The 14,666-nt window shown below is 42.2% G+C and overlaps 1 protein-coding gene across 1 annotated transcript in view; it reads right to left on the bottom strand.

Annotated features, from left to right (window-relative positions):
- Positions 1-12,202: 12,202 nt before the first annotated feature.
- Positions 12,203-14,666, bottom strand: part of LOC140491012 (inorganic pyrophosphatase-like) — a 58,533-nt gene continuing 56,069 nt past the window's right edge. The window contains exon 11 of the mRNA XM_072589157.1: positions 12,203-12,603. Coding sequence (XP_072445258.1) covers positions 12,575-12,603 — 29 coding nt within the window. The 3' untranslated portion in view covers positions 12,203-12,574. The remainder of the gene's footprint in view (positions 12,604-14,666) is intronic.

The raw sequence follows: 14,666 nt of genomic DNA, 5'->3' as shown, positions 1-14,666 counted from the left end.
AACCTACACATTTTTTTTCTGAGTAAACAATGTCCACAGGAACCTAACTCTGGCTTTAACATTGATTCCTATGGAAACCATGCTTCACATAAAGTTGTTTCACTTAAAATTCACAATTTCAAAGAATGCAACCACAATTTTACATGAGGATTTGCTGTAACTATACCTCAAAAGCGCTACATTGACTGAGAACATCTTGTGGACTTGAAGGACACTGCACAAATAGTAGTACATTCTCCTTTTGACATTTGTGCTTAGGTAAAATAAATGCTGTGAGGTTTTAGATGTAACTACAAAGTGTTTCTGTGACCAGTCTCATAAACCAGTCCCTCACTACGTTCTGGCTTTCAGGTATCAGCTTTGCCTCAGTGGTAACACCCACAACACTGAGTCAGAAGAGTGTGAGTTTGAACCTCATCTACAGACTGGAGCACACAACCGAAGTAGATAATTCAGCATAGCACAGGAGGGGGGAATGGAGTTGCTGGAAGAGCTGTTGTTGTGCCGAAGTTTTTATACCAAGGCACTGTTTTCTTTCTTGGATGTTTGAAGATAACATTTCCACCCAGAGGGTGGTAAGTGTATGGAATGAGCTGCCAGAGCAAGTGGCCGAGGCTGGTACAATTACATTTAAAAAACATCTGGGTGGGTATGTGAATAGGAAGGATTTAGAGGCATATGGGCCAAGTGCTGGAAAATTGGATTACATTAATTTAGGAAATCTGTTAAGCACGGACGAGGTGGATCATAAGGTCTGTTCCCATATCATCTCTATGACTCTATCTCCCCTTATAGAGGAACCTCGATTATCTGAAGGACACGGGTGGGGAGTATTTTGTTCGGTTAATTATATCCTGGATAATTGATGCTGGATAACAGTTAGCCACACATTGGGACATTTCAATCTTGTTTGGATAATCCGAAATTCAGTTAATCAAATGCCAGATAATTCAGTTTCCTCTGTATACAATTTGAAGAGTTCAGGGGTTGAAATCTAATGCTTGAAGGTCATTTTTATATCAATAATTTGGCTGTCACTTCCACAAGAGATGTGTGTTCAAGGCCCACCTTAGAGATTTCAGTGCAAAACCCAAGCTGATACCTCAAACAGTGACACCTGAGTTCAGGATCAGGCATTCAATCAAAGTCCTGGCTGTTTGTTCAAGTGAACATTAAAAGATTTCAAGACAAAATCTGAAAATCCCCCTTTTTTTTTGGTTTACTTGCTGTATTCTCTGTCACCATGTCCTCTCTCCCCTCCCCCCGACTCCAGTGTGACTATCTTCTTTCCAGCCATTGTCATATTCTGATCACATAATCTGCACTATTAGCAGCCTCTCTCCCCAGCACTCCACCCCACCACCTTACTATTGCATAATGCTGTCCACTCCACACTTCACCTCAGCTCTAATGAAGAGTCATCTAAACAGAAAAGTTAGCTTGCTCTCTCTCCATGGATGCTGCCTGACCCACTCTGATCTCCAGTATTCGTTACTTTCATTTTAAGATCAGCGAGTTTTCTGGACATTCTGTCAAGTATTTACCCTGGGGGTGGAGGGGGGGATTTGCATTTCATTATCAGAGTTCTACCTTTACCAACCCCAAACCATAAATTGTTCCCATTCCCACCATATTTCCATTTCCAATAAATGTGGGCAGGCAAAGTTTGTGTCTGCTTCCTCTCAAGGTTTGACCAGTGATGGGTGTTTGTAAGATGCAATCTAATTAGAAGGCCTGCCTCAGTACTTGGTAAATGGGAACATCTCCGGGACACCCGCACCAATCAACCCCATCGCCCCGTGGCCCATTTCAACTCCCCCCTCCCACTCTGCCGAGGACATGCATGTCCTGGGCCTCCTCACCGCCACTCCCTCACCACCAGATGCCTGGAGGAAGAACGCCTCATCTTCCACCTCAGAACATTTCAACCCCAGGGCATCAATGTGGACTTCACCAGTTTCCTCATATCCCCTCCCCCCACCTCGCCCAGTTCTAACCTTCCAGCTCAGCACCGTCCCCATGCCTCGTCCTACCTGTCAATCTCCCTTCCCACCGATCCACTCCACCCTCCTCTCTGACCTATCACCTCCATCCCCACCCCCATTCACCTATTGTAGTCTTTGCTTCCTTCCCCCACCCTCCTCCCTGACCTATCACTTTCACCCCCACCCCCATCCACCTATTGTACTCTTTGCTACCTTCTCCCTAGCCCCAGCCCCTCTCGCTTATCTCTCCACCCTGGAGGCTCCCTGCCTTCATTCCTGATGAAGGGCTTTTGCCCGAAATGTCGATTTTCCTGCTCCTTGGATGCTGCATGACCTGTTGTGCTTTTCCAGAACCATTCTAATCTAGACTGCCTCAGTACCCATGGCATGGCAACATTCTCCACAATTCTTATGCCTGTGAACACTTAGCACCCCTCATACCCTGATGCGTCTTCAGACCCAATCCACCCAGTTCAATACACCCCAATGACCCTGGTAATCCCATGCTCTCTCACACCACCCATATCTCACCATTCCGCCCAAGTCTCCTGTACAGCCACTCACCCACTGATCACTGCTTACAAGATTCCTGGAACTTTGTTAATAACAATGGAAAGGCTTTAAAGTGGATAATAATGCTCTTGCAATCTAATACAAGTTATCAGACATAACCATTCAAACTGCACACAAGATCCTCCAGTTCCACTAAAAATTTAAATCCATTTAAGTCTGAACTCACACCAAATACATATCGATCCATAACATTTCAGAGCTGGGAATGAAACCATACTGTTCGGTCTGCTGGACAACTGCCTGAAAAACCATTTGCTGGACAAAATGGTTCATTAGCTTTTGTACCTCAGGCACAAGCTCGGGTGCCAGAACAAACCATGACAGTTCCATGACAATATTGCATACTGAACCAGAAAGAAATGTTGTTTCCCGCTTAAAAGTAGATGGTCTGTCAATCAAAGGGGAAGAACATATGACTTAATTTATTTTTCTAAGCTTACAGACAATAGGTGTAGGAGTAGGCCATTTCGACCTTCAAGCCTGCCCCACCATTCAACATGATCATGGTTGATCCTGCAATTTCAGTATCCCATTCCCGCTTTCTCTTGATACCACTTAATCCCTTTAGCCACAAAGGTCATGTCCAGCTCCCTCTTGGATATATCTAACAAACTGGCCCCAACAGCTTCCTGTGCGAGAGACTTCCACAGTCTCTAACTGAAAAAAATTCTTCCTCATCTCAGTCCTGATTGTCTTACCCCTTATTCTTAGACTGTGACTCCTAGGTCTGGACCTCCCCAACATTGAGGATATTCTTCCCACATCCAGCCTATGCAATCCCATCAGGATTTTCTATGTTTCAATGAGATCCCACCTCATTCTTCTAAATGCCAGTGTGTACAAGCCCAGTCAATCCAGTCTTGCCTCATATGTCAGTCTGGCCAGCCCGGGAATCAGTCTAGTGAATCTTCACTGGACTCCCTCAATAGTAAGAATGTATCAGGTCATTGTTTTTCCCCCGTGATAAAACACTGTAGACATTAAACATTAGTGTTTAGATCACGGCAGGAGGGTTTCAAAACACTATCTTCTACAATTTTAATGCATAATAGGACTTTGTCCAATGGAAAATGTATTCTGTTACATCTCAACACTTGCACAATACTGGTTAATATAATAGTCAATTTTCCTTATAATAAACTTATAATCAATCATTGCAGTTAAAATATCCTCAACTTATAAGATGGGATCTAATAATGAAATTTGAATGTCTCAAAACATTTTATACTTACTTGTCAAAATGTTCCCAAAGTAGCAAAGTATGGTACTGGAAAAGCACAACAGGTCAGGCAGCATTCGAGGAGTAGGAGAGTCAACATTCCTGATGAAGGGCTTATGCCCGAAATGTCGATTCTCCTGCTCCTCAGATGCTGCCTGACTGGCTGTGCTTTTCCAGTGCCACACTTTGACTCTGACTATCCAGCATCTGCAGTCCTCACTTTCTCCAAAATGTCCCCAAAGCCTGTGCACACTTGGTCCTGTTATCTGGTAGATTTCCCAGAGCTTCTGAAGCCAGCCTGACCTGACAAAAACATCATGGGATATTAAATAAAAAAATCTGTGATTGATGACCACAATATCACAGTAAGTGGAGACATAAATCTAATCCAAATCTTTTCTCACCCATGGGAAGTTTATGCCCATCACTTTATGAAGGGAAATTCAAATTTATGATCCTACAGTCTCAAGTTTGCCAATCCCACAACCATCCCCAATACAAACTTAGGGATACAAAATTCTGGTCACTGATGTGCATGCCAGTATTACCTTTTGAAAATATTATTTAGTAATTGGCCACTGAATTTCTTACATTACGACTACTGCCAGACTTCAAAAGATTTTCATTAATTTTGCAAGTATGTTCTCAGGTCACAAAACCAACTGCTTTCTCTTTTTTAATGGGTTATTGTGGTCGCTTTTTTTCTCTTACAAACAAGGGCTATTTGTTAATGAACTTTTCATATATGACTTCATTTGTATCCCAAGGTCAACAGAAACCTGGGTAAGGGCTGATGACACCATTCCCCCTAATTAAGCTCCCACCTTCCTCCCTTGGGTGTGTCTTAGTCTATTTGCCCACTGCAGTGTCATGGTAACAGTGTAACAATTATTACCAGATTGCACCTTGGCCTGACTCCAATCTCCTCTTGCACTTGCACCTCCTCTCAGCATCTCTCCTTGCATTCAAAACACTTTTCAATACCACTCTTGCAGATATAATAAAACTATTATCACTAAACTATTTTCACAGCTTTCTTCCCTCAGCCTCTACTAAATCACTCAGTGATTTCATCTTCCATCTCAACTCATCAGACTATCTCCCCATTCATTTCACTGGCTTTCTATTTGCTTGAACTTCCCACCTTTTCACAGGTACCCCTTGATCTTGTTACTTCATCTGTTTTTGATAATTCAATAATATTAAGTTCAAACAATACTGATCACACACCTCGACCTTACTTCCTTCTACAGTCACTGCAATAAACAAGCTTCCAATTCACTTACAACTGTGTTTTCATAATCCCAATTTGTCTAGCGTTAGGCTGCCATTCACCACAGCTATTGTCGCTATTGATGTGTGCAATTTCTCCTTCTCTTCTATTGTCAACAACCCTGTCCCTAATAAAGCTTTACTCACTCTAACCGTGGCCATTCCCTGGTACAGCCTTCATCTCCATTCCCTTAAGTTCCAAGAAAGTAATCTTGCAATAATATTGGGGTGCCAGTATTGCACTGGGGTGGACAAAGTTAAAAAAACACACATCACCAGGTTACAGACCAACACGTCTATTTGGAAGTACTAGCTGCTTCTTCATCAGGTGGTTGTGGAGCAGAATCATACAACGCCGAATTTATAGCAATAGGATTACAGTGTCATCGAATAAACTAATTTAGCTTCAGTCTTTCAACTTTTAGAATGGTCATATTAGCTTTGGTTCCTTCATATGTAAATCCCAGAACTTTTTTAAAGTTCAATTCTTAAGGTAGTTTTTAACAATAGGTGCCATCTCAACTCAAACAATGCATTGAAGGTATGATGTTAAAATCAGTCTGTGTCCCAATGTTAGGTAGACTGATTCTATTTCTAAAGTGGGATTTACAGAATGAGCTTCGGTGTCTATTTAAAGGTGAGCAGTGGAGGTGTGGGGAAGGTCTTGGCAAGGTGCTCATCCTCATCGATAATGTGTTGCAGGTTGTGAAGAACATGATGTAGCTTTTCAGCTCCTAGGAAGTACTGGACAACCAAGGGTACCCCTGTCGGTTCCAGTTTGTCTGTCTCCTGAGGAGGTCATTACGATTTCTCACTGTGGCACGACGGAACGGGTGGTCGATGAGTTGAGCATTGTATCCCATTCTTATGAGGGCAGCCCTGAGTACTCCCAAGTGCCCATCATGTCCCTCCTCATCTGAACAGCTCCCGTGTATGTGTAGGGCTTGACCATATGGGATGGCTGTTTTAATGTGTTTAGGGTGGAAACTGGAAAAGTGTAGCATCGTGAAGTTATCAATGGGTTTCTGGTAGAGTGGGGTGCTGAGGTGCCCATCCTTGATGGAGATGCATGTGTCCAAGAATGAAACAGCTACTAAAGAGTAGTCCATGGTGAGTTTGATGGTGGGATGAAACTTGTTGATATCACTGTGTGGTTGTTTCAATGACTCCTCGCCATGGGTCCAGAGGAAGAAAATGTCGTCAATGTACCTGATCTATAGTGTCGGTTGGAGGTCCTGCATAGAGAAGAAGTCTTGTTCAAACCTGTGCATGAAGATGTTGGCATATTTGGGTGCAAATTTGGTCCCCAGGGCTGTCCCATGTCTGGATGAAGAACTGGTTGTCAAAGGTGAAAATGTGGTCAAGGATAAAGTGGATGAGTTGTCGGATGGTACTCGGAGATTGGCAGTTGTTGGTGTTGAGTACTGAGGCTGTTGCCGCGATGTCATCATTGTGGGGGATGCTGGTGTAGAGTGCTGACACATCCACTGTGACGAGGAATGTTCCCGGTTCGACTAGTCTGTGGGTGCTGAGTTTCTGTAAGAAATCTGTAGTGTTGAGACAGAAGCTGGGGGGTCCCCTGAACAATGGATTTCAAGATGCCTTCAACATAGCCAGAGAGGTTCTCACACAGGGTCCCTTTGCCTGATACAATGGGATGTCTGGTGTGTTGGCTTTGTGTATCTTCGGAAACAGTATAGTCCCCTCTGTGAGAAATGTGTGGGATGAGAGCATGTAGGGAACTCTGAAGTCTTGATCAATCTGTTTAGTTCACGGGTATGTTCTTTGGTCACATCAACTATTAGTTACCTGTAGTGTTCCTGATTCTTCAGTTGTCAGTACACTTCCTTGCAGTAGTCTGTTCTATTGTGAATGATGATGGCTCCTCCTTTATCTGCTGGTTTGAAGACAATGTTGTGATTGGTTTTGAGAGCATGGGTGGCATTACATTGTGATTGGGGGGAGATGTTTTATACTACCTTGTGGTAGTATTCATCAGCCTAAGAGGGTTATGAATTTTATATATTTTCTGACGGTTTAAGCCATGCTCTCAAAACCAATCACAACATTGTCACACTTACACACATACACATAAACACACACTCTCTCTCTCTCACACACATATATACACACACACACACAAGTGCTTGGGGTGAATTTGTACTTGCAGAATTTCATTTTATTTTGTTCAAAAACTGCATAAATCCATGTAAGGTTTTGTAAATCCCACTTTAGAAATAGAAGCAGTCTGACCTAATGTTTGGACACCGACAAACTTTAACCCCACACCTTCAATGCATTATCTGAGCTGAGATGGCACCTATTGTTAAAAGCTATCTTGAGAATATAACTCTAAAGAAAGTTCTGGGATTTACATATGAAGGAACCAAAGCTAACATGACCATTCTAGAAGATGAAAGACTGAAGCTGAATTAGTTTAGTATTACATTCCATGACACTGCAATCCTGTTGCTATAAAGTCTGTGTTTTATGATTCTGCTCCACAACCACTTGATGAAGAGGCAGTGCTTTGAAAACTAGTGCTTCCAAATAAACCTGTTGGACTATAACCTGGTGTTGTGTGATTTTTAACTTTGAAATAATATGGAGTTTAATGTGGACAATTGTGAGGTGATACCCTTTGGATGGAGTAATTGGAATGCAAAGTACTGGGCTAATGGTAAGATTCTTGGGAGTGCAGATGAGCAGAGAGATCTCGGTGTCCATGCACACAGATCCCTGAAAGTTGCCATCCAGATTGACAGGGTTGTTAAGAAGGCATACAGTGTTTTGGCCTTTATTAATAGAGGGATTGAGTTCCGGAACCAGGAGATTACGCTGCAGCTGTACAAAACTCTGGTACGGCCACACTTGGAGTATTGTGTACAGTTCTGGTCACCGAATTGTAAGAAGGATGTGGAAACTTTGGAAAGGGTGCAGAGGCGATTTACTAGAATGTTGCCTGGTATGGAAGGAATGTCTTACGAGGAAAGGCTGAGGGCCTTGAGGCTGTTCTCGTTAGAGAGAAGAAGGTTGAGACGTGACTTAATAGAGACATACAAGATAATCAGAGGGTCAGATAGGGTGGACAGGGAGAGCCTTTTTCCAAGTATGGGGACGGCAAACACGAGGGGACACAACTTTAAAGTGAGAGGAGATGGGTATAAGACAGATGTCAGAGGTAGTTTCTTTGCTCAGAGAGTAGTAAGAGTATGGAATGCTTTGCCTGCAACGGTAGTAGATTCGCCAAGTTTAAGTGCATTTAAGTCGTCATTGGACAGGCATATGGATGTACATGGAATAGTGTAGGTGGGATGGGCTTCAGATTAGTATGAAAGGGTGGTGCAACATCGAGGGCCGAAGGGCCTGTACTGCGCTGTAATGTTCTATGTTCTAATATAGTTGAGCATTATACTAAATAAAAATCAAAAGAACTGCAGATGCGTTCGGGTCGAGTGACCTGAAACATTAACTCTGATCTTTCTGCACAGATGCAGCCAGACCTGCTGAGCTTTTCCAGCAATCTCTGCATTTGTAATTGAGCATTATTTGGGCACCCTACAATTCTGGTCAAACCACATAAATCTCTATTGAATCCTGCTCTCAAATACTAAAGCTGTCCACTATTCCTGAATCAGCCTGGAATGTGGAAGCAACTTCTAACTTCTTTTCTCTATTTCAAACCCTTTTCTTAAATCCAACCCCCAGTTCTCCTCCATAAATGCATGTGAGGAACTCACGTAAAGCTTGTCATTATGATTGAGAATAGCTGTTCATTTGCTTTTGCCGCTTCTCTCCCTTCTTCTAGCCAATCAGGTTAAATTTCTTTCTAAATTTGCCACATCGTAAAATTTAGATGTGGCAAATTCTCATCATTTTCTAATTTCTGCCCTATATTCTCTAGTGCTCTTTGAATTCATCTTTGTCCTTGAAACTCACTTCCTGCTTCTTACAACCCTATTCAATTTGGTCATGACAGTGGTAAAGTATCTCTCTTCTTCATTCTTTACCTGTCTCAGTATTTGACTGAGATGATTACACTTTCCTCCACCAATGTTTCTTCAATGCTGTCCAGCGGGCTCTCACATCAGGGTACTGCTCTCAGCCCAACCATCTTTCGTTGCTTCTTCAATTACCATCCCCCACCATAAGGTTAGAAGTGGGATATTCTCTGATGATTACACAATGTTCAGCACTATGTCTGACTCCTCAGATATGAAGCAACCCATGATCAAATACAATGAGACCTGGACAATATCCAGGCTTGGGCTGACAAGTAACAAGTAACTTTCATGCTCGACAATAACCACATCTAATGCAAGACAATCTAATCATTTAATGGTGTTAACATCATGGAATCCCACTCTATCAACATCCAGGAGGTTACCGTTGACCAGAAACTCAACTTGACTCACCATATAAATACAGTGGCTACAAGAGCAGATCAGAGGCTTTATGTTTTACTATCTCATGGATATAGGTGTCACTGGCCAGGCCAGTATTTATTACTTATTCCGAAAAGCCCACAGGCCAGTTAAGTGTCAACCACATTGCTAGGGATTTGGAGGCACATGTAGACCAGACCAGGTAAGGATGTCTCTTCCATTCCTCGTACAGCATTTGTGAGCCAGATGGGTTTTTCTGACAATCGTGGTCACCATTAGATTCCTGTTTCCAGACACAGTGAACTTTATTTTACTACAGGTTTTACTGTATTATCACAATCTCAGTGATGTCAGTTGAGGATGCAAGTGAGAGCACTTACTGGTCAGTTTTATTTAAGGCAAAGTTACATTATTATTTCAGTGATTTACTTGTAAATAAGATATAAAAATTGATGTGTAAACCTCCTGCATTACAATTTTATTACTTAGTGTGTGTTTTCACATTGATTATTACATTGACCACTTGATCAACCATACTATTTGAGCAGCTAGTACTCTCCTGGTCCCATAGGTGCTACATAATAAAACATTTGCTATACTTACTGAATTGAAATTTCACCATCATTCATAGCAGGGCTTGAACCCAGGTACCCAGAACATTGCCAGGCTCTCTAGATTAATGGTCTCGTGATAACACCAGTAGGCCATTACCTCACCTACAAAACAGAATATTGCGAAGAGTAACTTATCTCCTGACTCCCCAAAGCCTGTCTACCACCTACAAGGCACAAGACAAGAGTGTGATGGAATACTCCCCAATTGCCTGGATGAGTACAGTTCCAAAAACACTCAAAAAGCTTGACACCGTGCAGGACAAGGTAGCCCACTATTGACGTTCAGGAGCAACTGTGTGAACTTACTGGAGAAATTCACCAAAGATCTTCAGGCAATACCTTCCAAACACACGACCATTTCCAATTAGAAGAACACAGGCAGTAGATACATGGGAACACCAACCCTCCAAGCCACTCACCATCCTGACTTCGAAGGGCTCTTGGTAAGAACATCGCTGTTCCTTCACTGTTGCAGGGTCAAAATCCATGAATTTCCTCCTTGACCACATTGGGGGCTTACCTTTAGGACCTGGACTGCAGCGGTTCAAGGCAGCAGCACACCACCCCTTCTCAAGGGCAACTCGGAATGGGCAATAAATGCTGGCTCAGCCACCGATGCCCATGGCCCACAAAAAGAAAAGTATCATTCCCTCTGCACTTCTCCAAAACATCAGCCGAGGCTGGGAGCTCAAACCTTGAGCTGTTACCCACTTACACATTCAAGGTATTTCTCATTGAAGATTATGTCAGAAAAAAAAACAGCTAAATTCAAGTGACAGTGAGATCAGAGAACTAGTTATTGTTAAGCCCACGTGTGCAAGCTAGCTTCCTTTGACTCAAGTTTGAATTGAACACTGAAACATTTTAGACAGCAATGTTAACCAGAAATCTCGGATCCAAGATGGCGGAGGACAGGACTGCTCAGCCAGAGCTCATCCATTCCAATCACTTTTCCTTCTTCTTTGAAGTTTTTTTCTCTATTTAGCTTCTGGAGGGGGCTTGGTCATGAAGGCAGCGACAGTGCTGAAAGCAGCTGGGGGCCGAGAACAAGGACTTTGGTAGTCGGTCATGAGGCGCTTGGTGTGCCCTGGTAGACCTCTGGAGGTCGGCGGCGTCATGGAAATGGCTGGGGGCCTGGTGCAGCAGCAGGACAGAACACTGCCAGCCTGTGACAAGGCGACTGGTGAGCCTAGGCGGCAGGATGGCAGCGTGGATGTGCAGGGAATGAGAGAGCAAGCCCAGCATGGGAGAGAGAGGATGGTGGTTTACAAAGAGAGAGCAGTGTGGGGGCGAGGGGATCCAGAGATCAAGCCCAGCCGATGGGGTTGGGGGGAAGAGATTGGAGCCCAGTGCAGAGGTTGCGAAGGGGGTGGGAGAAAAGAGAGATTGAGCCCAGCGGTTCAGGATGGGGGGGGGGGAGGGGGAGATATTTTGCCCACCACAAGGGGGTAGAGATTGAGCCCAGTGCAGTGGAGGGGGGAAGGGATCAATCTCTCGAGGGGAATGTCCACCATTAAGCGTCTGTAGGCCCATGGCTAAAGAAGGACTGTAATGTTGAACTGTTTAACTTTCTTTTGTTTTTCTAGTTTACCTAAGATTTTAACTTAAGATATCTGTGAATGGTGACATTGAAAACCTTTCACTGTACTCCTGTATCCCTGTACTTGAGTACCTGTGACAACCCTAATGCTAATTTCGCGTCATTTAAAACCTGTTGAAAAGTACCCAGTTGTGCAACAGAAGCACTTTTTTTTATATTTTAAGTTTTAGACATTTGATACAGAATTCGGCTTAATATGAGAGCTAGTCAAATTACCAGATCAAAAGAATCTTTTGATTTTGTGATTTAATCAGTACTTCAGCAAATTTAGATCTACAGTTCTTCAGAAGAAAGGTTCAATTAAGAACAAGATTTAGTTAATATAAGATTCATGTAGATTTTGCTACACTTGTATCATCATTATACTTTCAGTGTATGGAATAATCTTTAATGATAGTAGATCACCTACACATTATACATCTCTCCAAACTTTCATTATCTTGATAGGAATGGAACAGTTAACTGAAGTAATATTGCCTGTTATACATTATCACTCAAAGTTAAAACTTAATCTTCTTTATGTTCTGATATAAAACAGATGTGCTTGGTCTATATGAAAAATAAATCAATAAATGTTTATTATCAGTTACAATGTACACTATCGCAGAGAAATGCAGGGCCAATAACACAAGAAAAATAATTACTTTACATCACAGTTTGGCCGTATGAAACTGTATGAAATCAATTAATTACAAATAGAATCCACATACAAACTGGGTAATACCTCCCTGAACAGTTTGTACAGGTGCAGTGCTCAATCATCAGACATTCATTAATGGGTGACTGCCAATCAGGGCTTCCCCTTGACGATTCTGTGGTCTATATCGCTGATGTGTTTCAGGCATTGCTGACTTTAGACAATTCGGATTTTCAATTTTCAAAAGCAAAACAGAATTTGTTCTGTCACGTGGTGGTGCGACCAACATTCACTTGCCAAGAAAGAACCACCTGTTCACTGGAGAAAGAGAGAGATCGATATAAGATCAGTTCTGTCACCCAAAATACTGAGGTGTGGATTTAGCATTAATTTCAGATGTCTTTCAAAGGACTGCAGAAGCGTCATTGTTTCTTGAGGGATGAAATGATATCTGAAAAGCTGAAATATTGCATATTTTATTATTCTGCACATAATGCACACAATCAAATGAAGGCATTTATTTCCTCCACTGTACAATATGGAAAGTTGATGAGGGACCATTCTACAAATTGTTTTGATGCCATTCTATAAATCTTGCAGTCAATATTGCAACATCTGACCTGTGCAACTGACATTACTCACTCTAAAATCTCAATTCCATAAAATGTTGCTTGGTGGACAGACGGCTTTCACTGTCTTAGTTCAAAGATTTCCAAACTGGAAGAGGTAGGGAGTGTAATGAGGTTATTGGTAGGCCCAAGGAGCATAAGACTTGACTAAAAATGAAGCAAAGGCTATCCACTCTGATTCAAGCAGTAACTGTCTCGTGCATTTCCTCTACCAACACCATGCAGTACTGGAACCACTAGCTGTAGTTGAGAGAAGGTTATAAAGCAAATAATTTAATGTAAACATGCAACATCAGAGTATACTTCCACCTATTTCCTCATCCACAAAGTGTAAACCTGAAGGAAAATTAAAAATCCATGCTATTCAGTCCACCCAGCTGAAGTGATGTATTCCATTTTCACCGTTAAAAATTAAACCTCACTTTGCTGATACTGATGAATATCAACCTCATATGGAAATAAGCAAAACAGATCAGAAGGTCCTGATTACATATATGGGCCAAAGGTTATTTTGCTATTTAATTTTCAAAAGACCACCAAAGAGTCACAGAATGATACAGCACAGAGGTAACTGCAAGATCTATTGTGTCTGTGCCAATTCTTTGAAAAAGCTTTCCAATTAGTTCCATCTCCTTGCTCTTTCCCCATCGCCCTGTGAATTCTCCTTCCCTTATTTATCCAATTTTCTTTCAAAAGTTAATATTGAATCTGCTTCCACCACAATTTCATTCCAGATCAAAACAACCCTATGCATAATAAACTGTTTACTTGTGTCGCTCTTGATCTTTTGCCAATTACCATAAATATGTTTCTTCTGGTCACTGATCATTTCGTTACTGGAAACCACTCATGATTTTGAACATCTGTATTGAATCCTTCCTTAACCTTCTCTGCTCAACTGAGAACAACTCTTGTCTCTGCAACCTCTTGAAAGCCTTGACATCTTCAGAATGTGTGGTGCCCGGAATTATTTACAATACCGCAGCTGATCAGCATTTCTCTCAAGATTTAGCATAACTTTCTTGGTCTTGGTACTCTACTTATAAAGTCAAGGTTCCCACAACCTTTTTAACACATTACATTTGTATTAAATTTCTTCTGCCAAGTGCTTTAAAAGTTCACAAGTTGTCTTCATGCCCTTTGGAAGCCTTTTCTATCTTTTCTTGCATTTCTGTGTTTTGAGTCATTTGCAAATTTTACAATGATGCCTTACATACTCAAATCCCAGCTATTAATATACATCAAAAACTATAGTGGTCCCAACACTGATCCTTGAAACTCTTAAAAAAAAAGCTCTCGCTGCCAAAGCCTGAGAATATCAAAACTCTTACCTATCCAACAAACTGTATCCATAATGGAAACCCAGCAAAGGAAGTGCCCAGGCTGCCTGTTTCCAGGTCAGTTGCCATATCTCCACCCACCTTCGGAATTAGTCATTGGCTTTGTACCACCAACAGTATTGCCAATACCCTGCTTGAACTTGGATGTTGCTGCCTTTTCCACTTGCCTGAGGACCAGCAGGCACACGGTCAAGCAAATAAGCACATTATTTGAAGAAATGAAGGGAACAGGGAGAAAGATATAAATGCGGGGGGGGGGGGGGGGGGAAACATAAAGAAATTGAGGGAGAGAGAAAGATGGGAACAAAGGCTGCTCTCTGGAGGTGGTGTCACGACACAGAGTCATAGAGATGTACAGCATGGAAACAGATCCTTCGGTCCAACTTGCCCATGCCGAGCAATATCCCAACCG

This window comes from Chiloscyllium punctatum, chromosome 2 (genome assembly GCF_047496795.1).
Source record: "Chiloscyllium punctatum isolate Juve2018m chromosome 2, sChiPun1.3, whole genome shotgun sequence".
Lineage (NCBI taxonomy): Eukaryota > Metazoa > Chordata > Chondrichthyes > Orectolobiformes > Hemiscylliidae > Chiloscyllium > Chiloscyllium punctatum.
Note: the sequence above shows the minus strand (reverse complement) of the source record. Positions and strands in the feature narration are given on the sequence as shown.